This window comes from Syngnathus leptorhynchus, chromosome 14 (genome assembly GCF_054491065.1).
Source record: "Syngnathus leptorhynchus isolate UIUO chromosome 14, UIUO_Slep, whole genome shotgun sequence".
Classification (NCBI taxonomy): Eukaryota; Metazoa; Chordata; class Actinopteri; order Syngnathiformes; family Syngnathidae; genus Syngnathus; species Syngnathus leptorhynchus.
In genome coordinates, this window is record NC_141208.1 from 2318266 (window position 1) to 2342500 (window position 24235).

General features: G+C 42.4%; 3 protein-coding genes and 1 long non-coding RNA gene across 6 annotated transcripts in view; 3 read left to right on the forward strand and 1 right to left on the reverse strand.

Annotated features, from left to right (window-relative positions):
• The window catches only part of LOC147045905 (uncharacterized), a 97042-nt gene extending 96033 nt beyond the window's left edge, over positions 1 to 1009 (forward strand). For both annotated transcript variants that reach the window (XR_015068162.1, XR_015068163.1), the window contains one exon: positions 868 to 1009. This is a non-coding gene — a long non-coding RNA (uncharacterized LOC147045905). The remainder of the gene's footprint in view (positions 1 to 867) is intronic.
• Positions 1010 to 2412: 1403 nt separating this feature from the next.
• Positions 2413 to 3359, reverse strand: LOC147045907 (eotaxin-like). The gene is made up of 3 exons (XM_085930606.1): positions 3284 to 3359; positions 3102 to 3210; positions 2413 to 2867 (listed from the first exon to the last, which is right to left on the reverse strand). Exons 1-3 carry the CDS (start codon positions 3348 to 3350, stop codon positions 2720 to 2722), a joined length of 324 nt encoding a protein of 107 aa, XP_085786732.1. The 5' UTR covers positions 3351 to 3359; the 3' UTR covers positions 2413 to 2719.
• Positions 3360 to 6008: 2649 nt separating this feature from the next.
• LOC147045908 (uncharacterized) lies at positions 6009 to 6698 on the forward strand. Its single transcript, XM_085930352.1, has 4 exons — positions 6009 to 6120; positions 6200 to 6308; positions 6393 to 6467; positions 6541 to 6698. Exons 1-4 carry the CDS (start codon positions 6045 to 6047, stop codon positions 6611 to 6613), a joined length of 333 nt encoding a protein of 110 aa, XP_085786478.1. The 5' UTR covers positions 6009 to 6044; the 3' UTR covers positions 6614 to 6698.
• A 5832-nt stretch (positions 6699 to 12530) lies between these two features.
• The window catches only part of LOC147045909 (ephrin type-A receptor 4-A-like), a 17981-nt gene continuing 6276 nt past the window's right edge, over positions 12531 to 24235 (forward strand). For both annotated transcript variants that reach the window (XM_085929205.1, XM_085929206.1), the window contains exons 1-6: positions 12531 to 12687; positions 13616 to 13683; positions 16041 to 16238; positions 16794 to 16904; positions 17272 to 17626; positions 23779 to 23934. In XM_085929205.1, coding sequence (XP_085785331.1) covers positions 12531 to 12687; positions 13616 to 13683; positions 16041 to 16238; positions 16794 to 16904; positions 17272 to 17626; positions 23779 to 23934 — 1045 coding nt within the window. The remainder of the gene's footprint in view (positions 12688 to 13615; positions 13684 to 16040; positions 16239 to 16793; positions 16905 to 17271; positions 17627 to 23778; positions 23935 to 24235) is intronic.

A 24235-nucleotide genomic window follows, 5' to 3' on the forward strand; every position in this document is an offset into this window, starting at 1 on the left:
AGACTGATCATGGACGCCTGTACATTAAAGACAGCTCTGGTCCTTGCAGAGGATAAAGATTATATGACAGTACTGTTATGTCAATAGCAATAGCATTAAGGTAGCAGATTAGCGTCTGAATCGTATGTAAAAATCTCAGGAATTAGCTCACTAAGGACAAATCCTTCAGTCTTCTGTCTCTAATCGTACCAGGACATTATACACAAGTGTCCTAATACTTTTGTCCACCCTTTTCAAAGATCTTCTTGAGTTTCCTTGTTCTGTTTGCTATACGTCGGGCGGTGAGGATGCCCCGCCCTCCCTCTCCCCACATCCATACCTGACAATGCGCTTCTCATCCCTAAATGCGGTCGATACCCAACGAGGATATGAGAGTCAGTATTGATTGTAATTTCCTGCCATGCAACATTCCAGTCTCTTGCTTTATCAGAAGACTAATTCCTATCAGCGACGCTGTCGAATCAGAGAGGAATGAATAATCCAGCGAGGCAATCACAATGATGAGGTTGGGATATTGCAAGTTGTCACTATTCAACAACATGAAGAAAGTTGAGCAGGAGGTTTTTTGTATGAATCAAGCCGGCCATTGGGAATTCCGGGAGATTCCCGAAAGGCTGCTCTGTTTCAGTTAGTTTTAGCATTATGTCTTAAACAATACACGTTGTTCATTCATTCCGAGACCACGTTACGTGTGTGGTCTGCTTTACCGAGTGGAAAAAAAAAATTGATAGGGTAAATTGACGACAGCTACGTGTGACCTTTTTCCACCAGGAAGTGCCACGTGAAGGTGTTAAAACCATTGTTTCATTGTGGGTAGAATTGTGGTCAATGTTTTTTTCACACATCTATTCTACCCTCCCTTATTAGTAACCACATCCAACGACCACTGCACTTCATGGAAGAGGTGGGAGTTCAATATTCTATAAGAGCAACGATCCCAAACGTAATGAATCGAATGCGCTCGCTACTGCCCAGGCTGTATTTGAAATCAACAGTACCTGGTCCAAGATGAAACTCAACCTTCTTCTCTGCTTGTCCCTGTGGATGACCTTGGTCTTTACAAGTGAGTGTTGTAAAATTTTGAAGTCATTTTCTAATCTAAGTACATCCATGTAATGTTTCACTTTGCATTTGTCTCGTATAGCACACGGGCTTCCCTCAAACTGCTGCGTTCGCTGGTCCAAGACCAACGTGTCACCGGCAAAAATTCATACTTATGTTATTCAGTCTCTGGGCGCCTGCTCCATCAAGGCTGTAGTGTAAGTTTGACTATCAATACCTTTTAAATGTCTGTCTACATGTGTTGTTCCACCATTGTTGTTCAAATAACCATCTATGAATATTTTTTGTAATTTTATTGATCTATTTATTTATTTTTATATTCTTTTTTTCCCCCAAAGACTACTCTGTGTGATCATTCTAAAATATTTCCGTCAATTGCAGGTTTTATACTCACAAACACAAAAGAATTTGCGCAGACCCCGACAATTGTTGGACACAGAGAGCCATGTTAAAAGTGGATGGAGGAGTTTTGCAGCAGAATTCGACGAGTGCAACTGGCCCATGCACCTCGCTGAGGAAGTCACAAAGGAAGACAAAAGGAAAGTAAAGGGTGTAGATATCTAGCTAGTAACTCTAATTTATCTCTATCAAATCTGTAGCGCTTACATTTGTCGAATGTAAAAAAAAAAAAAGTTTTTGTATATGTTACACATTTTTATCCCCTCGATGATTTGTCAAAACCATTGAATATAAAGGAATTTATACTATAATTATCAGTACACTGTATTATACTGTCAAAGGTGGACAATTGTACAGTCGCAAGTTTTTGACATGCAAGACTTGATACAAATAAAGAAAATGTATTTTAAAACTTGCTTTGCCAACGTCAACTTTGTCCAATTGAATCGATGACAATCTTAAATTGTACGATGGGTCATTTTAAAAGTTGTCTCAGCAAATATGCGGAAATTGATTGTAACATCATTTATTTTTTTATGTCGTCTATTGTTCATCACACTTTAAAACGACAAAACGTATTTGAGTTTATTGCCACGGAAATGCACCGTTAGGCGGAGTCGCTATCAGTGCGATTGACTCGTGCTTGCATCAGTCTAAAAATAATCCACTCACCACTGAGAGACTTCCCACACATTGCAAGCACACCAAAGTTACCCCCAAGCTTCCACCTGGGCAGCCCAAAGCTCACCCTGACTCATTTCCATATCAGGAAGGTGGTATCATTTGAATAACATCTGAGTCATTTATTTTTTTTACTCTGCTTGATGAGGGGAACATTCTTTGCATATCTAAATCATGTCTCAAAAAATGGCTGCATCTCAGATTTGACAGCTGGCGGCTCTCTTTTATTTATTTCCTTCCCAGAAATGCCTGACAAAATCCTTTCTTTAATTAAGCATCTCTTCCAGACATTGGCTTATTTCCAACTTTTTGACAGAACCAAATGCACTTTTCTAATTTGGATGCTTCTACTCTGTTTCTGCTTGACTTGGCAAGGCAATACTGGAGGGGTGACCAGTTTTTTTTTTTGTTGTTTAGTTTTTTTTAAACTAAGAGCTACTTGCAGTTTGATACACACTTTTTGAAACAGCAGTGTTTTGCTCTTCATATTTAGAGTCCTTGAAACACATTTAGCCTTATCATTCCAGTTTTTATAAAAAAAAAAAAGGTTAATGAAGGTTTTAAGATAGAAAAAAAGTTACTGCAATTCACGAGAAATTGTGTGCTTCCTTTGCGTGCCGTTTTTTGGGGCATGGCAGTTCTTCCCATCGAGGTATGCCCTGCTGGTTTGGGTCCACAGCTTGTAAGGGTCAGCGCAGATTCTCTTTTTTTGTTCTGTGATGAAACTGAGGAATAATTACAAAAGAAATGTAAGGATGAGAAAAAACATTTTCAATTATATTTTTTTTAATAAATTATATAGAATTTATTGTAAGGTAAATAATATTTTAGAAATAAAATAGAAATACTCTGATAGAGTATCTCACAATATTCAATATTTTATTTACACAATTTTCTAGATTGAATAAACATACCGTCAACACAGATGCAACGTTAAATAAATCATAAATATAACTTACACCACAACGTGCAAAGAACAAGCAGGCGGTCGTTGAACGTAGTACTTGGTCAGCAGATGTCGATGGACGTGCGTGTCAGAGATTTTGCGACAACAACTGGCCAATCCTCCTGAAAAGGAAAATAAATAGATAAATCAATCAAAGAACACATCATCTCACATGTGAACCAACTTGACGCTTACCTTGAGCTAAAGCGCCGGGCAACATGACAGCAACCCAAAAAAATGGGACCAAGTTAAGAGCTGTCATCGCACGTGTCGGACGTAATCGAGTGTGAAGTGGATGTTTGCGCTGCGGGCCTTTTAAAGCCCGCTAACATCATCAAATACAGGAATTTGTGTCACTTGAAGTCAGGAACGATGCACCCACAATTGCACATACACTTGGAAATCATTTTTTCCTCCCACAGAAAAAAAAAAGCCAGCACAGCCCTTGACCTTGTTTTTACTCAAGACCGAGGGTGTCAATGGCCTACTTTTCGTATCGCGTCAGCACGCGTTCTCTTTCAATAGCAACGCACCCCAATTTTGAAAAAAATAAAAAGCCAATATGTCTTCTTGATCTTTCACGGTCAATCTAATCGCTCTGCTTTGTACATAACGAAAGAAACAGATGCACTTTTTAACGACAGTATGTGAAGAAATTTTTTGAGGTAAATTTTGAACAGGTGAACAATAACTGGTCCAAAAAATTGAACCGTACAATGGAATTGGTAATACATTTAATAAAGAGGATAAACAAATAATGGACGTTACAAAGACTGGTTAGGAAGCGTTAGGCCTGCCGCAAACTGAAGCGACCAAGATAGAAAGATAAGATAAGATAAGATAAGATAAGATAAGATAAGATAGACATAAACTAGGCCGTGAGTTTTCCTTCTGAGAGAAAGTGATGTTCACAAAACGATTTGTGGTATGCAAACGGATATCCGAAGCAAGTTCCCCCGAAAAGCCCCGTTTTTGTGGTCACTTGATCTTTGCTACAAGACAAGAAGTACAGAGAGTCACATGGTTGTGTTGTCAACCTTTTCCTGTGGAGAGAATGACTGAAACACGAGGTCCACTTCAACGTGCTTCAACACTATCCAGGAATTATATTCTGTTGAAATTATATTCTAGTTATGTGAAAAAATCGTATTGTTATTTGAAAGTTGTTGTTTCTTCTGACACTCTCATTATGAGTCACTCATTTTGTAATCTCCGTTATCGCTACTCTGGAATCCACTGAGTCATTTTGAGAACATTTCACCAGAGCTTCTATCTTCAGTATTCTCTATCTCTCCAACAAATTCATAATCTCTCTCTGTCTATCATGGCCCTTAAAAATAAAATGAATCTTTCATTAATTCACCGTGTCGAAATCACATGATACAATTCACAGAAGTGTGCCATTGATTTTTAGTGAATGCTTCCTTCCTCCTTGTGGGTTGCACTTCTTCTTTTCTTTCTCCATGAATTGTAATGTTTCATTCAGAAACTTTAGGACAGTCTAGGCTGTGTAATATTGACAAATATCATGATGACTTCAAACTCTTGGGAAAGACGATGGCGCCTTCCTCAGTCCGTTGCTTCATTTGGGGTATCTTGCGTTTTTACTTAACTAGTTGCCTAAAAGAAAGAACACATGCATGCCCATGATGCTCTCAGTCGCTAAGTTTCAAACTTAGCTCCTCCCCCTTTAACAGAGATGATTGATGTCTTTTTACAAAATCCTTTAAGACGCCTGACATTATTGACTTAACAAATTGCCCCTATGTAGAAAATGAATGACTAGTCGAGACTTGTGACAATACTTTTCTGATTAATGGCCAAATAGTTGGCGGATGTTTGTGGTGGAAACCTCAGGATCTCCTTCCTTCCTTCCCCTTTCTTTTTGATCCAAAAGAAATACCGCATGACACATTGACGAGTGATCAGCATGTGCATGTATGTTTTTGCTGAACTCATCAAGATAATAACTTGAATTCCCTATTTCACAATGAGATTGCTGTCGGGACAAGACGGGACATGATTCCGGCAAAAACATTTTATTTGTAGGGTGAAAATTCCTCGACACTATGAATCTAAAACATCTCCATAAAATTGATCTTACTATTTTGATTAACAATATAATAGTACTCACAGGCATGTATTCTTTATCCTCTGCAAAAAAAAAAAACTAAAATGACTGCCTCTTGCCGAGTGGAGAGCGGTTGTGAAACTCTTACTTGTTCTTGTTCTGCTCCTCTGGGGGGCAACAGAAGGACCTGCGATGAATTTTCATTTCATTAATTATGATCATTACTATTGTTATTTTCCTTAGTTATTGTTTTGGGGGGGCTGGAACGGATTAATAGCAATTCCATTCATTTCAGTTGGGAAAAAAATATTTGGGTCAATCATGGTCAAGTGACTAATTAGATTTATCAAATTTCAAGGCAGCACTGCCGTGAATACGGTAGTGCCGTGAAATTCTGTTTATTGATCCCCATTATAGATGCACTGGAAAGAAAAATAAACCAAAGTAAGTTTTTGTTCACATTTTTATTAATCAGAGAATGAATGTGTACAGTACAAATTCTAATAAGAAATGATACATTATTACCTCAACAACAAAACAATTCGAAAAAACACACCCAAATGTTACAGGTGAATAATTTTATAAAAATAAACCTCCAGTTAGCGTTTTCCACACGCTAAATGTTACATTGAATTGAAATTGACAAGTTTGATGAGTGGTCTGAATGGACATGTTGGATTATGATGAAATCAAGGGAAAGAAATGCGTCACCTAACTTCATCCCCGCCCAACATACAACACGATGTCGAAGACAAGATGATGCTTGCGGTCAGTTTGCTTCCTCTTTTTCGCCTATAAAACTCGGAGGTCTGACCAGACTGGATAAGCTTTCTCCTCCTGCCAGATCAAACAGTCATTTGGACCATCTCAAGAAAAAAAAAAATCATGCAAGTGTGCATTGCAAAACTGGCGTTCTTGGCTCTTTTCACGAGCTACCTGGCATTGGCTGCTGCAGGCCCCGGTAAGTCGTCTCATTCTGCTGATTCAGCATCATTTCACATTCATGCTAGAGGTGAAATTGAATCTTTACATGTGAACAGGAATGAAGATGACCTCATGCTGCACTCAAAGCACCTTGGGGGCGATTTCTGCTCCTATCATCGGCTACAGGATTCAGAGGAAGAACCTCCCTTGTATCCGTGCTATCGTGTAAGAACGCAAAGATTCTTCAAGGCTTAAACGTGATTGATTGAGCAAAACTGGATTTTAAGATGTGTTCATTTTGCCGCTCAGGTTTGAGACCACTGATGGAGAAGTTTGCAGCCACTGGAAGCAAGAGTGGATCATGAAGAAGATCATGGAGCTCAAGTGAGTTTGCATGAGTTGGTGTTTGACGCATGTCTCGTGATGATCATAACTGATGTGTGTTTTTGTGTTTCAGTGAAGCACGAAAGGCCAAAGTAAACAGCACTGCTTCCGGTCACGGAGGGACAAACACAACTGCCTTCTATTAATTTCAATTATTTAAAATACTATTTTAATTTATTATTTATTGGCATCTGTTTTATTTATACATTTCTGCCATGGTACTTTTATTTACTTGTTCAGAATGATTCTTGTTTCGTGAGATGTATGCTGTTGTTTGCTCTAAATACAAAGATTTTTTCAATTCCAATATATTTTGATTTATTTAAGGCCCTGTAAAGTGAAAATATGGCTTGGAAAATTGACACGGTGAATTGTTTTAAATGAAAAAAATCCCCAAGGCTATAAAATCAAAATAATCAAAATAATGAAAAATCAAGCCGTTGTCTCAGCTCTCAAATGCTGAATACTTTATAGTTAGTCATAATAATTAGGAAATGATAAATATGAATATGAAACACTTTATTTTTATAAATCGCTACCAGTGTTCACATGTTCCATCAGATTCCTAGGAAGTCACAATTTCCCTATCACTGGTAGACTTTTTTTTAGAACCGGGTTAGGCACTCATGCAGTCCTTGGGGGCCACCTGGTGCCCACCGGAACTTCTGACTTCTGAACCCCTGTCTCCAGTTTATCGACTATAAATATTTTGCGGCTTTCTCGGATCATTTCTTCTACCACAAGCTTCATCAAGTCAGGTTCAACGGTTACAATATAGATCTCTTTTGCCCCCTAGTGGCCAGTCTAAGTTCCTGCTGCGAGTGACACGTGGATGAAGTCACCTTGCGTGACCGACCGCAGCATCGTCAAGCCCCGTGGCTTCCAATCCAGAGCAGAAATAGCAAATAGCGTCTTCTTGACAGTCGCGTGGTGTATTTGCATGAGCTAGCGACTGGTTTTCAAGCTCCCTCCCTTCAGCTTTTTGTTTCTTTTTTAACGGGTGCCATTCTCTACAAAAACTTGACGGGAAAGCACAAAGGTTCACAGTGTAATGTATTCTCCATTAATCACATGAATGCTCAGCTTTAAAGTCCTAATTATTCAGCATTAAGGTTGACAGAATGACCGCAGAAGTGACTATTAGCATGAATACATTCCAACAGATCCATGACCTCCTACTGGCAATTTCCTTAATTGCACCACAAATGTTGCTAATCGGAACTTTGAAGTGTTGCTTTGAAAGGTTTATGTGGTACTCGTGAGAAATGTCTCACTCTTTTTTTCCCCCTCTCCTTCCAGTTAAATATTTGGAGGCAGTTTTTTCTCCCTTTATTTATGATATTTAAAAAAAAGGCTACTCATTGATGGAATATTTAGATCCCATGCATGTATAATTGCGCCAATGTAATTTGTTTCGCATAATATTGCCTTTGTCTTGTCATCCTTTTCCCGAGGGAGACACGACTAATAACCACTGTCATAATTTCATGCTGTGTCGTGAAGTGTAGGTACGGGTGCTTTACTTCATCAGCAATCTTGTTTTCATTTCTTTTTTTTTTTTTTTCCCTTCTGGATTTTATTTTTCTAAAGCTACCCCACCCCCTCCTCCTCTACTCGACCTATTTCATCTTCTGAAATGTGACGACTCCAAATGTAGTACATGCACGGTTTCCTTCGGGCTCTGTGTGCGTCCACGACATAAATACACGATACTATAAATAAGGTCAAAGCATTTTTAATTAATGAGACGATCACGCTTGCATTGCTCTCCTTTCTTATCATCAGCAATATTGTCGTGAGTCTGCAAGCATTTCCATGTTCTGTCGTCCACCGGTTATCCCCTTTTTTTTTAATCCAATGATGTGACATAAATTGATTTTGTAGTATTGAACAACAAAACGTGCAAATGGAATGGTGGTATTATTGTTGTTCACGTGGGGTAACTATCCCGATTTTTTTCCTTCTACTTTTTCTTTCTACTTTTTCCTTTTAGTTTGTAGGGAACTTTCTTTTCGATGACTGTATGAGAAATGGTGAGTCATGTTGTTCTCATTGGACTTGATGGCCTCCGCTGCCCTTGCACAGTCCCACACGTCAACATGTAGCACCTTCCTCCAGGTCCTGCCGGAATGTAAATGACGTCAATGATGCATTCGCATTTTCTGGCCAACGGGGGGCGCTGTTTGTTTGAGCCAAGGTTGGCAAACATGATAACATATTTTTTGGAGCAATATTGTGAATACATTTTAGATCTATTTGAAAATTTGTATCAAAATGTAAGAAAAATAATCTTTGAAATAACATCAAATGTATATCATGTGTTGGGCCACTTTATAATGTCATTTCCAGCTAGTTATTCTTTAAAAAATATGAACTCAAAATTTGGCCAGAGTTAAAATGAATACATGTATTAGTTTTAGTTGTAATTTAGTTCTAGAGTTGAATTCTTTTTTTAAAAAAAAGCTTATCTCAGAAGTCTTTTTCTCCTTTGGTGAGAAAGGATTTTTTTTTTTTTAAGTAAAGGAGTGAGCAAGGGTGAGGATCAAGAGAAAGAAACACCATTGAGTTGTCCACCCACATAAAGCCCCCTCTGGTCACCTGCGTGGGTGTGGGCCAAAAGAAAGGCGAGGGTGAACTACTCACACACGAGAAGTTACACATCAAGAAAAAAAAAAAAACAACAACAGCCTTCTAACCCCACTTGTGAAATAAAGAAATAAGCAAGAAAAGAAGTACAATATCGTAAAAGCACTTCAGAGATGAAAAGCTCTGAAAATGCTTTTGGCATTCATTTCAACCTCACTATTTGTTGTTGTTTTTATTTTTTTAGCATGTTAGAAGTAATGCTAAATGACTTGATGTGGAATTGTTAGTAAGTCCAGAAGCTTGTGTCCTCTCCATCTCCTCCTACATCCCATCTGCGTGTCCACAGTGTGGGTGATTGCAAAAGCTGCGGGGGTGATGAGCAATTATTGTGGCGAAACGATAAGACAACTTGTGATGTAACACTCGGAGTTGCGCTCCTAACCGTCCGAGGCCGAGACGCAGAATGAAAAGAAAAGAGAAGAAAAATGCCATGTATTGTGTGACATTACAAGGTGCCCCCGAGGTGTTTGAGTCTGGCAGAGCCTATGGAGGATAGCTCGTGCCAGGAGAGGTGAGGGGAACAGGGGGAGAGGAACACTGAGAAGTATTTTTAGGGTGGTCTGTTATCTGAGGGGGCCGGGTCACATCGCTGAGGGGAGAAGGCGGTCCAGGCTCTCCGCCAAGACCGCAGATAAGGAGGAGAGGAACAATGCACACACAGGAAGCCAAGCGCAAACCTCACACTTCAATATCCTCTCACAGGTACAGGAAAGAAGCACAGGCAAATTGTATTAGAAAATCAGAAATGAATGGAAAGAGGAGGACACTTCCATGTGTTTGCGTGTTCAGAAGGTTAGTTGTTTGCATTCTTTGTGCGGGATCTCCACGGGTGACTTCAGAGATCCCCCCAGTTGATTGTTTATGTTGACTATGCGCTTTTGGCTGGGTTGTATCCGTCTGAAGATAGGAAATGGCAGATGGAGGGAGAAGGGAGAGAATAGCTCATCACTGTCACATCATGTTTACGGAATTGTGCGCACATACACAAACACACACATATTGTACAGTATATATTAAAATAAATGATCAATAAAAAATAGAAAATATATGTTAATCTTGACCTCTGTTTTTCAAAATTCACTTTATTCTCATAATAGTATGATGTTACGCTAAAAAAAAAAAAGTAAAAGTTTCCCTGACTTTCTACCGTTTGACAAAATGAACTTGACTTGCCATGCACATGTACAGTGGATATAAAAAGTCTACACACCCCTGTTCAAATGCCAGGTTGAAATAATTATATAGTAGTTCTCTATGTGTTCCCAAAAAAATTACAAGTCGCTTTAATATGAATATTATCATTAAACATGTGTCGTAAAGTTAAATACAACTGAAATGCCTTCTGCATTCCCAAGTGAAACATCCACAAAGATGGAGGCCCTTCGTGTTGAGCTGCAAGCTGAGAGAAAGCCCAAATCGCTCCAGGAATATCTTAGCGAGGCTTTGAGACAAGAAGATCCTTTTCATACCCCATCCCCCCTCCCCGCCCGCCATTACCACCAACATCCATACTCCACCAACGCCCACCCATCCAATCCCATCTCCACACTGCCAAAGCGCTGTCCCCGGTTTCTCTTCCCAGCCTCCTTTGTTCGTCTCTCTCTCTCGCCGCCCACACACCTAGCCGTCCCTTGGGCTTCCCCCCCCCCCCCCCCACACGCATTCACACGTTTACATTCGGAAAGGCTTTTTATCCCTTCCAGTCGCCATCTCCGTCTTGATCCCTATCGTATTAGACACTGGGCGATGGCGCCACGTGCGTCCATGTTAACATGTGAAATACACAAACACACACCATCTGTGTGAGAACCACAATACAGATGTGTGGGCAGCAGCCATCTGGGGACCAAAATTGAACGAAAAAGATGTGTGTGTGTTTGTAGACGCGTTTGTACCACGGCGTGCCAAGGGCCCGCTGTGGACCCCCCCCCCCCCTTTTTCTCCAGAGAGCTGTGAATCTCAGAGGAGAGTGGAAAATACATCCCAAAAAGTCATCAATCAAAACTTTGCTGACACAAATGACCCCAAACAACAGCTCGCCCACCCACGCCACTTACGCCACAGGCCTTCGGCTTTTTACCGTACAACGCCATTGGTCCGACGTTCCCCAGGCGAAATGGGGATAATTCGGCTTTTGTGATTGCGCAGTCAATCGCGGCGTTGGGGGAGAAAGAAACGTGAAAATGGTATTATGGGGGAAGAGTGGCACATCGAATGCGGGAGTTGGGGGCTTTTTTTTTTCGTCTTTTTATTTCGCCATCTCAAAGCGCCAGATGCTCTTCCTGGGCTCATTAGAATGCTTTACACGGGATCGACATGGTATCGGTGCAGCAACGGCAGAGACAAAAAAAGCAAGATGGAGACCGGAGCATGCAAATGCAAATGCAAACACACACAACAACCTTAATATCGTGGTGCCTTGAGATGCAAATCATTCGTTGGAGCCTCCCCAAATTATTTTTTTGTCCACTGTATCAATAACATCATTGATGAATTGACTCAATCGACTTATATCACGTTACAGTCGACGATAAAAAGGAAACATTTCAACCCGTATCTCAATCTGGGCTGGTTTCCTGTTTCCAGTTCAGCATACAAAAAAAAAAACGCTGGAGTTTAACATTTACTTCATCATGCTGTGATTTCACAATTAGCGATTGTTCTCGACTCTCTTTGAGGGAGGAGACGGTGTAGGAGGACAGGTCACGAGGTTGATCTTTGTTTTGCCTTGTGTTTTTTTAAGTCTTTTTTCCCGTCCTTACCCAAATGCGCTCACTTGTGGTTACATTATTCTAGCATATGCCTTTTTCTTTTTTCTTTTTTTCGTCTTTTGCGATTACAGAGGTATCACAATAAGTCAAAAAATGATTTGATTGACACTTGTAAAGCTTCCATGAGCAACACATTTCCAACAGGGGGCGCTCTAGATACGTGTACTGCGCCCGCAGCATCCGGGATGCTGTTGAGGTAACCAGTAAGTCACCTCGAACCTTAAAACGCCTGATTTGACACATTTTTCCACATGTCCTAAAAAGCTTAATCGTGTGATTTTTGTGTGGCCTTTTATGGATTCTTCATCACATAAAAAATAAAGGAAGTGTAAGAAATAGGGCGGATTAAATATTTATTGGGTGTGTGGTCCAACTCGGGGGTGTTTAAGGTTTTGAACAACATTTCTTTTTTAAAAATCCAATGAAGCAACGCAAACAAATGACTTTTTGTATCCATTTGTATCCAAAACATGTAGAATTCCCTCAGTGCATGCATATGATTTGGCTCGTGCAGTTTGAATGACCATTACGGCATGCACGCGAGTGTGAGACCGCCCCACTATCCTCTGCATCCAACTCACTCCCACCACCCACACACACACACACACCCTTGGTTTCTTCATTTACACACACTTTTCCCACTGGGATGGATCTTCCGCAGCAAGCGCGCACAGCCAGCGGCCAACACGCACGCTTTCCTTCGTTACACATGGCTGCGCATGTAGGACGAACATTCACGGCGATTATGTGGATAATATGTTTAGTTTCAAGTTCCAGGACGAGGATTTATCCGACTAATGAAGGTAAGAAGTCCATATGACCGGGTGCGTCTTTGCGCGGTGAGGACCGGCTTCGTGCGTTCCGTGTGCGTCCTTGGATGGTTCGCTTTTGCATGAGCCTCTGAGGGCAAAAAAAAAAAAAGTTTTATTATTATAATTTATTTTTGCGTGGGGATACTAGCAGTTTGAGATGTGTCAGGTGAATGGCTTGTCTTGAAATATTTTGTTAGTGATTATTATTCAAATGATTACTCATTTAAAGTATGTGGACAGACGTTTTGGGGACAGACGTCAAGCGATACATTCGGATCAAATGCCCCCCAAAAAATCTGTTGTTTTCTCATCAAAATGTTTTTTTTTGTTTTTGGGAGCTTGGCAATAACATTTTTGTCAAAGGTCCACTAAGGTTGAGTTTGGTGTGGAAGAACTTGATTTAACACCGTCATCCATGTTGGTGATGAGTGAGAATAGAAATGCTGAGCCAGGACTTCAGTCATTCTCAACATCAGTGACCTCTGACCTGACAAAATTCACCCAGTCACACTTGTACGGTCTTTTCACAAGTGTGATTGCAAAATGCTCCTTCTGCTCTCAGCCAGGTAGGTTGGGTTATTTAGTGCCTTGTGATATGAGATAGATAAAAGTGCAAAACACTTTTAGGTAAAAATGATGGTTAATTGAACAACAATGGTGCAACGACACATGTAGACAGACAGTAAAACAATACTAAGGCAGATCTCAAGGCACCACAAAATAGGTTAGACACCTTCAATGTTTTAAATGTACAATAATTTGTTATTTAAATCCACATTGGAAGATATTAAAATGCTATACTAAGAATCACACATTTGTTCTTAGCTTAGTTTGATTTAATGGATGCACAACAACTTTTTTTTCCCCCCATCAATATATATGTATTTATTTTTTAATTGAAGCATTTTTGGCATTTTAGTGACTCTGCTGGATACCAGGACAGTGCCAGGAGAGCTGAAATGGGCAGCGAGTCCCTCAGAAGGAGGGGTGAGTGGGAGCTCTCCATTTTCACTTTTTTATCAGAAACACTTTGGACAACCTGCTGTCTTTTTAGGCAACACACACACACAGACGTGCACGCATTAGGTCTGGAAATGAAATATTCATCCCACAGATTTGAAAATGAGCTGTCCACCCAACCTAAGTGCTAATATGAGCTCGTTGGCATTGCGTTTGGCATGCCACGTGGCATAAAGCAGCCTGGTGGTGGGTGTTTTTTTTCCATTCGACATTTTTTACAGCGGGCGACGCATAAGCCAGAATTCATGGTAAAAAGTTGTCCACTGACTCTCTCACCTCCTTGTTGGTTTAAGAGTTATTGGTGAACTTGACACCAGTTTCTCAGCTCTCTATACGCTCATTCTCTCATAGACCGCTTGATTGGCAGGGTCCTGGTCCTCACACACCAAGCTTTTGATTACAGCACACCCCCCCCCCCCCTACCGACTCACCCCTTCTGACACTTTCTGCATCGTCTTGCTTCACATACACATATCACGAGGGGATTGCTTTGCAGGGCCGAAGCTTTTTTTTTTTTTTTTTTTTTTGCTCCCCCTCTTGGCAGCTGCGATGTTCATTCAACTAACAAAGACTCTAAATGAGTCGAGACAAGGAAGCATCACACCTCATTTTTCATTACAGCCCGGCTTCCAAACACCCACACATTAAAAACACGCGTGCCACGCGAGAAGCGTGCTCGTGCCCTCGTACGCGCACGCGCACTCTCGCTCGGCAAATTAACCCCCCCCATGCATCGTATATCGCTCATAAAATTTCAACTTTCTTTTGGGGCTTTTAACTCGAATCAGTACAAAGATGTTTTTACAGGTGGCTTAGCGGTTAGCACGTCTGCCTGGTAATTTTGAGGTGCGAGGTTTGATTCACGGCTCTCCGCTTTTCCTTTGTGCTTTGGATTTTGGGTTTTCGCCTCAAATAATCTGGCTTCCTCTGCAATCGCGCAAACATACTTGTTAGCGATATTGAAGACTCTAAATTGTCCATTGGTGTGAAGCGTTGTTTGTCTTGAAGTGGCAATTGGCTGGCGACCAGTACAGGGTGGACCCTCCCGCCTAACTCAAAGTAAGCCGGGATGGACTCCAACTCACCTATGACCTCCTTGAGGATAAGTGCTATAGAAAATTCATGTATGGAGGTTGTTTTAGGGGGATTTGTTCATGCAACTACAAAGAATAGGCACTTGACTCAAATTCTTTTCTGCTTGTCAGCGGAAAACGATTTTAATCACAAGCCCAAAAAAAATAGCTTACTGGTTCTTGTTGATTAAAAGTATACGCAGTGATGGTCGAGAACTTTAATTGCGCCATTTTCCGGTCTTAAGTTTTTTTTAGATTGACCTATTAGCGGCCCAAAAGAGGACAATCACGCTAACAGGCGGTGCCGATACTAATTGAGAGTCGTCTATATTATGGTTACGCATTAAACTGTGTTATTTGGTAGAAGGATTCCCACCAACACACGCAATGGCTAATCATCAATTCATAAACGTGTAGCATTAAATTAGCTGAGTGACAAGATCAGCGCTGATATTGATGAGGGTTCAAAGCGCGTCGTTCACGCACATTCCCTCCCGTTGTCCCTCATTGGACATGGCACATTTAAGCTTGTATGGCTCAGGCTTGTTGGGAGAGAGCGGATTATTATTCAGTGGCAATAAAAAGCCAATTTGGAGTCGGGAGGCTCGGCGGTCATTTGAGGGGTCGCTGTACAAGGCAAGTGGTTGCCTCTATTGAGATGGATGGTGCGGTGAAGGCTGGACCTGCCGCACTTGCATGGAAATGTGGCTGTAAATAAAGAAAGAAATAAAAAATAAACCCAGTGGTAACAAATGAGATACCGCTGCGGAATAGTGATGCAACGATGAAAGGCTGCAGTCAATTAGATAACCCAACGTTGAAAATATTCCAATTCTCGGACAAAAATGAATAGTTCACTTTTTATTTTGCTTTTGGATGCAAGATTGTCCTCCGGTGAAATTTTCCAATAGTTTTGTGCAACTATTTATCTGAGATGGTGTCTGAAATTGCAGAACAAACGACGATTTCATGCTCATGAGGTTTATTTTTAACCACATTTTGTTGTTTTTCAGCAGGGTTTCATTTTCTGGCAGATTCATTTCAAAGTGTCTCCACTTGGCAGCACTTGAGTTTTTTGGAATAAATACATGTGATTAACTTTTCTAGCTTAGTATAGGCTGTTTCCTTTTGTTGTCATCAAATAAAACTTAGGACGGAGCATCTAATGTCAAACAAACAAATGGAAAATAATTGATTCCCTAGAAATGGACATGCTACGATTGCTGAAAGGTGTGCTTGTGGCTTTTGCAGTGGGAAGAAGTGAGCATCATGGATGAGAAGAACATCCCCATCAGGACGTACCAGGTGTGTAACGTCTTGCAACCCAATCAGAACAACTGGCTGAGGACGGACTGGATCCCCAGATCCGGTGCTCAGAGGGTTTATGTGGAGGTCAAGTTTACCCTGAGAGACTGCAACAGCCTCCCTGGGGTCACTGGCACCTGCAAGGTATGAAGAAATTCAAATTTGCAGTCAAACTAAACGTGACATAAATTTCGAATTTGCGCGTTTTAAAACATCCACATTTGCCTTCAAGCTAATGCTAACGCACAAACGACATGGGCTAACAAATAGCGTCTATTAGATTTGAACACAAACGGTGCAGCAACCTATGTAGAAAGACAAAACAATACAAACAGGCATATATTTTTCCACGCTTTGCAAAAAAACAAAATTACTGCAGATTAGTGAATCACAGTAGCTGAAATTTTTATTTGTCTGCATACATTAAATTGCCACCCAACGCATTTAAATAACGGATATGGTCTCTCTATATCATGGATATATTTTTTTTTATCTTATCCCCCAATGTAAATGCTAGAATGTACAGTACACTATGAAATTTCCTGAGGCTGCTTTTGATGGATATTTATTGTATTTTTTACTTCAGCTGGAACTACCCCCCCTCTGCTCAGTTTGACTCATTATCATATAAAGAGGGAAAATGAGCAGCTACGAAGATAAATAGAACTCTCTCGTCTTCAAATCCTCTTTGTCTTCCAGGAGACATTCAATCTATACTACCACGAGTCCAACGAAGACAGGGAGAACTTCATCAAAGAGAGCAGCTTCATTAAGGTGGACACGGTGGCGGCGGACGAGAGCTTCACTCAGGTAACGGGCGACTTTTTCATCCTCCCGCCTCCGCTCACTTTAATTCGCTCTTATCTGGAAGAAAAGTCTCCTGCGACACTCGAGCTGTAATGTATTTATTTGCGCAACAAGCACTTTTATCTTAAAGCCGGACCGATGCAGGAATATTTTTCAGTCCTGGCTAATTACCTCTCCCAAGGGGGTTTATGTTTTCATTAGTATTTGATTATTTGTTAGTAAGGAGGATTACAGACCACTGTGTTACTGATTTCCATTAAATTCCATTAAATGAAGTACTTTTTAATGAGGGAGAAAACACGGCTCCACTTTTTGTTTTATCCATCGCCGCCGCAGCAGCAATGCATAAACGGTCTTTCTGTTTGTCCAGGTGGACGTTGGAGACCGCATCATGAAACTCAACACTGAAGTGCGGGACGTGAAGGTGACAAACAGGAAGGGCTTCTACTTGGCCTTCCAGGATGTCGGCGCCTGCATCGCCTTGGTGTCCGTGCGGGTGTTCTACAAAACCTGCCCCCTGACTATTCGGAACCTGGCAACCTTCCCGGACACAGTGACGGGAGCTGACACTTCCTCCTTAGTGGAGGTCAGGGGGTCGTGCGTGGACCAATCGGAGGAGAGGGAAGAGCCGAAAATGTACTGCGGCGCTGATGGAGAGTGGCTGGTTCCTATCGGTGGATGTCTTTGTAGCTCGGGATATGAAGAAAAAGGAAGTTCATGTAAAGGTAAGCGGCTTGTTGTTCTAATTACAGTGTGACTCATTCGGGTGACAGCCACGAGGCTTGAGCGGTAAACGCGACACATTCATTCAGCTGTTCGTCTCACCATGTCAACATAGTAAAGTGAGTTGAAGGATGACGAGTACGTCGGCAAATACAAGTCTGTTATCTTTAGCTTGACTTGCACTGTATGTTTTTTCCAATTGGATTTGACCAAAAAAAAATAAATTTCAGATTTAGGTCAAATTAAAACAACAACAAAGAAAATTACAGACTTAAATCCCAAAGCGAAAACGAACCAACCTCTGCATACAAAATAGTTTTCCTGTTTTATGAACTTATTGAAAAATCACATTACTTGTAGCATGTTTTCAATTTTTAGCTTCCTAGCTATATTTGTACTTCCCGTCACTGTATCTGAATGGTCACAATTATGATTCATTCAACTCATTTGATAATAACAACAGATACATTGAAATGCTAGCATTAGCCTAGCATGAAAAGTGGCAACAGCGAGTATGGCGTCCTCAGATTGGCACCATAATGGCATAATTAGCACAATATAGCTCTGTTAACAAAACATATGTTACAGACATATGGTCTGGCACATACTGTATCTTCACATAACATTTATACGTTAACGTTTATACTCACGATACGCAAACACAAACATAGTTTGAATACGTTTTAATGGGTTACTCGTGGAGGAATTACAGTAAATGTTGGTGTCATGACTGGTGTTCCATTTCCTGTGCACTCAACTTGTAAGGTCTCATTGTGAATCGCCATCTGGACAAAAAAGGAACGGAGTGGAAAAAAAAAAAAAAAACGCCTTCCTGTCACTTATAAGTGTGGTCCGAACTTTACAGTAGCAAATATGCAAGCTGTTCACGCCTCTCAGCAACAAACTTGAGGCGAGGATGACGCGGGAGGGGAACGGCGCCGTGGCGAGGACGACTCAAATGTACGTGTTTGTGTGTGTGATGCGTTAGACAAAAGTCTTAGGCGTTCACACAACATGGCATGGCATCACCCCCCCGATTCACTCCCACACAGATGGACGAAGACCAGTAAGGGGGGAAATGGCGGAGCCTCTCCGTGAACTGCTCCCTCTGTTTTTATTTATGGAGCCTATCCCAGAAGGCTAATTGTATAACAAACAGTGCCATAATTCAAAGTTTAAAAGACGAGAGAAAGAGAAAAACAAAGACGTAAAGGGAATTGCGGTCGGTGCCGGTTGGCGATGCACGGACTTCAAAGTGTGCTTTTTTTTTTTGTCCTCTCAATAAGATGAGCAGTAGCCAAATTTCTGTGTGTGACAAATGTTCTTAAGGACCTTCACCCCGTTTGTTCGCTCTGAAAGGAGGGAGGAGGTTTGTAGGGTGGGACCCTAACGTCTGAAAGATGTTTCTCCTTTCAGAGATTTAGGGGACACCCTTGACTCTGTTGAACTGGGAGCAGATGTAAAGTGCCATCTATCTGTCAGAGGTTCCTGCCTTTCCTTGTCAGCTCGCCGGCCGGCCTCAGCTCGCCCCGGCTGGAAATCCATCAAAGTGCGTGTGAATAGCAAATGGCGCTGCGGTGAGGTCTCTCACCCCGCCGTGTCGGACGGGCACCTTCTCCCATTTTAAGTTTGCAGTGATGCGGAGAGGGAATGACGGGAGGGGAGGGGACGGCGGAGAGCAGATTTAGACGTTCTTTCTTCCCACCCGCCGTCAAGGTCAAAAGGTTTCTGGATTTTCTTCACTCTCGCGCCTGCGCTGAAAGACACCTGCCACTTCAAGTGTACTCGTAGCAGAGCCGTGTTGTGCCACGTATTCACTCGTTCTTTTACAAACTCCGAGAAGATTTGTCGAAGCAAATTGAACTGGAGTGGAGTCGTCTTCCCAGTTTCTAGACAAACTTCAAATTACGTTACGGCTAATCCAACGTGCAATCCCAAACCTTCCAGCCGAGTTTTCCGATTCCAAAAACAAGAGGAGGCTCAGCTAGTTTGGTGAAATGCTTGATACAGAGTGACGTGGATAATAGCAGGAGCTGTGGAAAGGAAGAAGGGATTAGATGTTGAATGGTGAGATATTGAAAAAGGGCCAGTGACAGCAGAAGGCAGAGCCGGTTCTCCCCCTGCCAGAGGGGGGTCATCATCGGGTGCAAAGGGGACGAGTAGAGAAACACAAGAGTGCGGGAACTCCCCCTCTTTTTTTACACCCCCGGTTAAGACTGAGGTCACGACTGAGCCCGATGAAGACGTCAAACACTCTTGACTGACAGCCGCGCACACACTCCCATTCAGACGGAGCGCGGGGTCGTGACCGAGAGAGATGAAGTCGTCAAAAGTTTGACAGCTGCGATCCGTCTGGAAAAATCGGAAACGAGGGCGGGGGAGACGAACGGAGAAACAACTGAGAGAATTTCAAATGGGAATGGCTGAAGAATGGAAGCCGAGCCTCCTGCTTTTTGTCTCACTCCTGCCTCCCACCTCTCCTCCCTTTTCCCTCCCCTCCTGCTTTTGGCTTTCTGATGCTGCCCGGGGCCATCAGTGCCTGGGAGGTTTGGAATACCTCTTTGTGTACAGTCTCTCCATTCCCAATCCCCACCATCGAGATAGATTTCATGCTTGTGCTTCTTTCCAGCGCACCTGCAGTGTCTCATCGACAACAGAGTGAAAATGAAGTCAGACGAAAGAGAAAAAGAGGCTTCTAGCAAAATAGCCGCATCGCTATGCCATGACAGAAGAGGCTATAAGCCGCCGATTGCTTTTTTAAACACAACCCGATGCCAGTTTGCTTTCACATAGTTGACACAGCACTCCAAAATCAAACTGGAATTAAATGCGTCAACACTTGTCGGATAGCGATATTACTTTCAACGCAATCAGGGGAGACAAGTGTGAAGCTTAACGCTCCTGTCCCGGCATTCTGGCGTTCGCTTTGCTAAATGCGAATGTGCAGCTCTGACTACGTTTAGTCAATATTTGGGTTGAGGTCGGATGACGTGCAAAGTTGTGGAGTCAGTTGTGAGTCATTTGCGTCTAAAAAAATGTCTGCTAGCTTAATAGCTATCATACGATGAAAGGCAGACATGCTCATCAAAATTAGCACCGTTGTTTAATTATAAACCTTCAAATAACACAAAGATGATTTTCTTATCTTCTTGCAGGATAACTATTAACAAAGAAACGGGACGTCTCAGTTTATGCTTTCAATATGTCCGCCTGTTATGCATTGTGGGAAATGGATAAAGGCAAAACCCCTCTATTGAGTTCTACTGAGTTTTGGGCACAAAATGATTTTGGATTGTTGATTTTGGTGTCTGAGTTCTCACTCTGGAGCTCTGCCCAGCGATGCCTTCAGAAGTGTGTGTAGGAGGATACCAACCAGCGCATGTCGTCGGTGTGTATGTGTGGGCTTACAGTACAATGTATGGTAGCTGCCAACATTCGGGGATTGAAATGATGGTGAAGCCCCTTGGGGTACGAGTTTGCATTCCTCCATCACAATCAAATGTGTGTGTTCCGGTGTCCTGTCAGGTTCACGTTGAGCAGTCAGTCCTTGTGGAGCTCTCTGGCACTCTGGCTCTCTCATTATCCCGTCTTTCTCCTCATCCACGGTCATGGGGGGGGGCTACTGGAGGCTTGATCCTTGTGTGACAGAGAGGAGGTTTGCGGGGGTCATTGTTCTCCAGCTCCCCCCCCTTCTGTCTTTCACATGCTAATGCTTGGAACTGTTGGCTTTGGGGAGCGCATGGATTTCTCTTCAATGTACCCGTTTTTAAATTGAGCTAACTCGCTGTACTGAAGACATTCTTTTGGTTTGAATGTAAATTTGGATTTGTGGGGGTGTCAGGCTATGACTTAAATGAAGGTACAAAAAAATAAGAATGGTGTCCTTCCTCTCGCATTCTGTAGGTTGTAATTAAAAGGGCATGACCCCTGTGATTAACAGCGTGCCTCCTTCTCAGTCCGTCCATCAATCTATCCATCCATCAATCTGTCCCTCCCTCCATCCATCCATCAGGTGTCGGACAGGGAACGGCGTGGGGTACTTCCTGCACCTAAACTGTCCGCTGGGCTTTGTTGACAGACGATACGGCTCCGAAAGGAAAACACGCACTCGTCCGTGTGCGTACGTTGTGCCGACAAGGCTCTTTTAGTCAGATTTGCACCGAGCCACATTTGCATTTTAGAAGGATGAAGAATGCATATGCAAATGTCGACAAAGCTGATAGTAATCAAAGGGCACCTTCTCCCGCTTGCCTTTATCCCTCCTCCATATCTGTATTTCTCCTCACCTTTTTTTTTTTTGTCATCTCGGAAATCTTTTCCTCATTCATTCTGTAGACGTTTTTGTGAAGTTGTCCCACTTTACAATTTTTTTAGACTGATATCAACCCTCTGCTCGGGTTGTTTCTCTCCGCAAGGTTTCGGAGGTGTCTCCAATGCATTTAGTTTATGTTGCTAAGTGTTAAGGCTAATGGAGCAATGATGTACTTTGTGTTGACAATACAATCAATTTAGCATGCAGGTTGTACTCAGCTCTCAGTAGCACGAGTTCACGTTGGGTTAATGACATCCGCATGAGCTCTTATTCCAGGTCAGACCCCCACCCCCACCTCCCCACCCCTCTCAAACACTTTGAAACTGCAACCCCTCCTAAAAAAAAGGACGTTGAAAGAAGTTTACGGCTTCGAATGCCTTCCTTTCTTTCAGCCCTCGCTTATTCTGAGCTCTGTGCTGGTTAGAGGGATAAAGTGATTGGGTTGGACATAGACAAAGACTCTGTGCCCCCCCCCGTCCTCCCCTCTGCAATCAACCTCAAAAAACCTCAGCAGCTCTGAATCTGTTGTTTTCCTGGCTTGAGCTGCATTTTACCTTTATTGCTTTTATTGGATTTATGTTCAGGAATTTAGAGAACAGCTTTCCGTACGGGCTCGTTGGAATCGCCATCAATAAGATATAAAATACTTTCATATTCACTCGGAGTTATCGAGGATCGGAGGCATGAAAAATGGAAGTGGTGAGGGAAATGTGCAGGAAGCCAATAAGGAGGTTGTGAAAGGGAGGGAAAATCTATGGAGGCTCGCACAGATGGGACAGGATGGTCCGTGTGAGTCAAGACTTCCTCCCTCTCATCCACTCATCAGAAAGCACACATTCTTCCTCCAAGCAAGCGCTGGGACGTCTCCATCTTTTTGGAATTGCGGGAGGGCCGAGCAGATGAATATGTGGTGATGAGGGAAAAAGGTGAATGATTGCATTGGAAACAAACGGAGGATTTTCCCACTCGGGAATTCAAAAGAGGAAAAATTTCAGCCCCCTTTGCTCTTCAATCTGGTTGGCTCCACCAGTGAATGTCAAGATGGATAATTATGTTCTCATTTAGCGCTTTGTCGGCCTGTCAATGCACAAACCACTTCAATACACGGCACGGGGGAGAGAAAGAACTCTCCTTTATTTCTGCAATTCTTCTTTCCTGTAAATGTGACTCGCTGAGAGTCGAGATGTCTTTGGAAAACTCTCCAGGTTGTTTGCTCGTGTCAATGATCTTATTGTCTGGCCTTTGTGACTTGTCAATATGGAAGACAAAGAGAACTGTATGACAGGGTCAAGGGTCACTTGGCCTGAGTGGCTTGTGATTATGTTGCTTGGAGGGTGGGCAGCCATTTTGCCACAAGCAATATATTTACAGGTGTCCCCCTCAAGGGCATAAACAAGCGACTGTTGCGTTGTATTCAATTTTCGCGACAAAAATGTTCTCTTTGTTGTTACAAAATATTCCCCAAAAAAAACAATCTTTGCATTTTATTTATTTATTTGTTCATGATGGTGTGTGTTCAAGCTCGCAGAGTGAGCAAGTGGCTCGCCGGCGGTCTTCTGTCTCCGCTTGATTTAGCTGGCACATTGCCGCCTTTCGTGGTGCGTTAACAGCTTCACTGATGATCAGTGATGATTAGCTGCAGGAAACTGCTGGCACATCAGTGTGGCTGAAGCTCGGGATGCGACCAAAAAATGCTACACCGGTGGCAAAAGAGCCAAAGACATAGGTGTCAAACATAAGGCTCGGGGGCCTGATACGGCCCACCGCATCATTTTATATGGCCCGTGAAAAATATTTGTGTGTGTCTTCTGATCGTGACTGGTCGTCTGTGTCTTTTCACAGCTTGCTCTGCTGGTTTCTACAAGTCCAAGTCATCTGACGTAAGCTGCTCCAAGTGTCCTCCACACAGTTACTCTCTCCGAGAAGGGGCGACGGTTTGCGACTGCCACTCGGGATACTTTCGAGCTGACAGCGACCCTCCCGCTATGGCGTGTTCCCGTAAGAAAAAAAATACATCGGTTCATTTCTTGTAATGATGGAAATCACGTCGAGACAATGACCAACACAGACAACACGTTTCTTCGTCACGCACCCGTCTAAATGGTTCTCTTGTTTTGGTGATCTGATTACTTATGACTAAACGGCCATCCACATCCCGTTAGGCAACTCGGACCCCGCCGTGAATAAATGTTCTCTTTCTCCTCGTCTGCTTATCTAAGCCCGTCAGTGAAGTCCTACGTTGGAGCCCTCGGTCGTAAAACTTAATTATGTCGATACGGAGCGTGTGCTCTTCTTGACT

Bases quoted from the DNA above. Each gene is read 5' to 3' on its own strand.
- LOC147045907 (XM_085930606.1), bottom strand. From the start codon at position 3,350: ATGACAGCTCTTAACTTGGTCCCATTTTTTTGGGTTGCTGTCATGTTG. The intron at 3,211-3,283 runs GTAAGCGTCAAG...TTTCCTTTTCAG, and splicing joins GCCCGGCGCTTTAGCTCAAG to GAGGATTGGCCAGTTGTTGT. The intron at 2,868-3,101 runs GTAAGTTATATT...ATTATTCCTCAG, and splicing joins TGTTCTTTGCACGTTGTGGT to TTTCATCACAGAACAAAAAA.
- LOC147045908 (XM_085930352.1), top strand. From the start codon at position 6,045: ATGCAAGTGTGCATTGCAAAACTGGCGTTCTTGGCTCTTTTCACGAGC. The intron at 6,121-6,199 runs GTAAGTCGTCTC...ACATGTGAACAG, and splicing joins ATTGGCTGCTGCAGGCCCCG to GAATGAAGATGACCTCATGC. The intron at 6,309-6,392 runs GTAAGAACGCAA...TTTGCCGCTCAG, and splicing joins CCTTGTATCCGTGCTATCGT to GTTTGAGACCACTGATGGAG.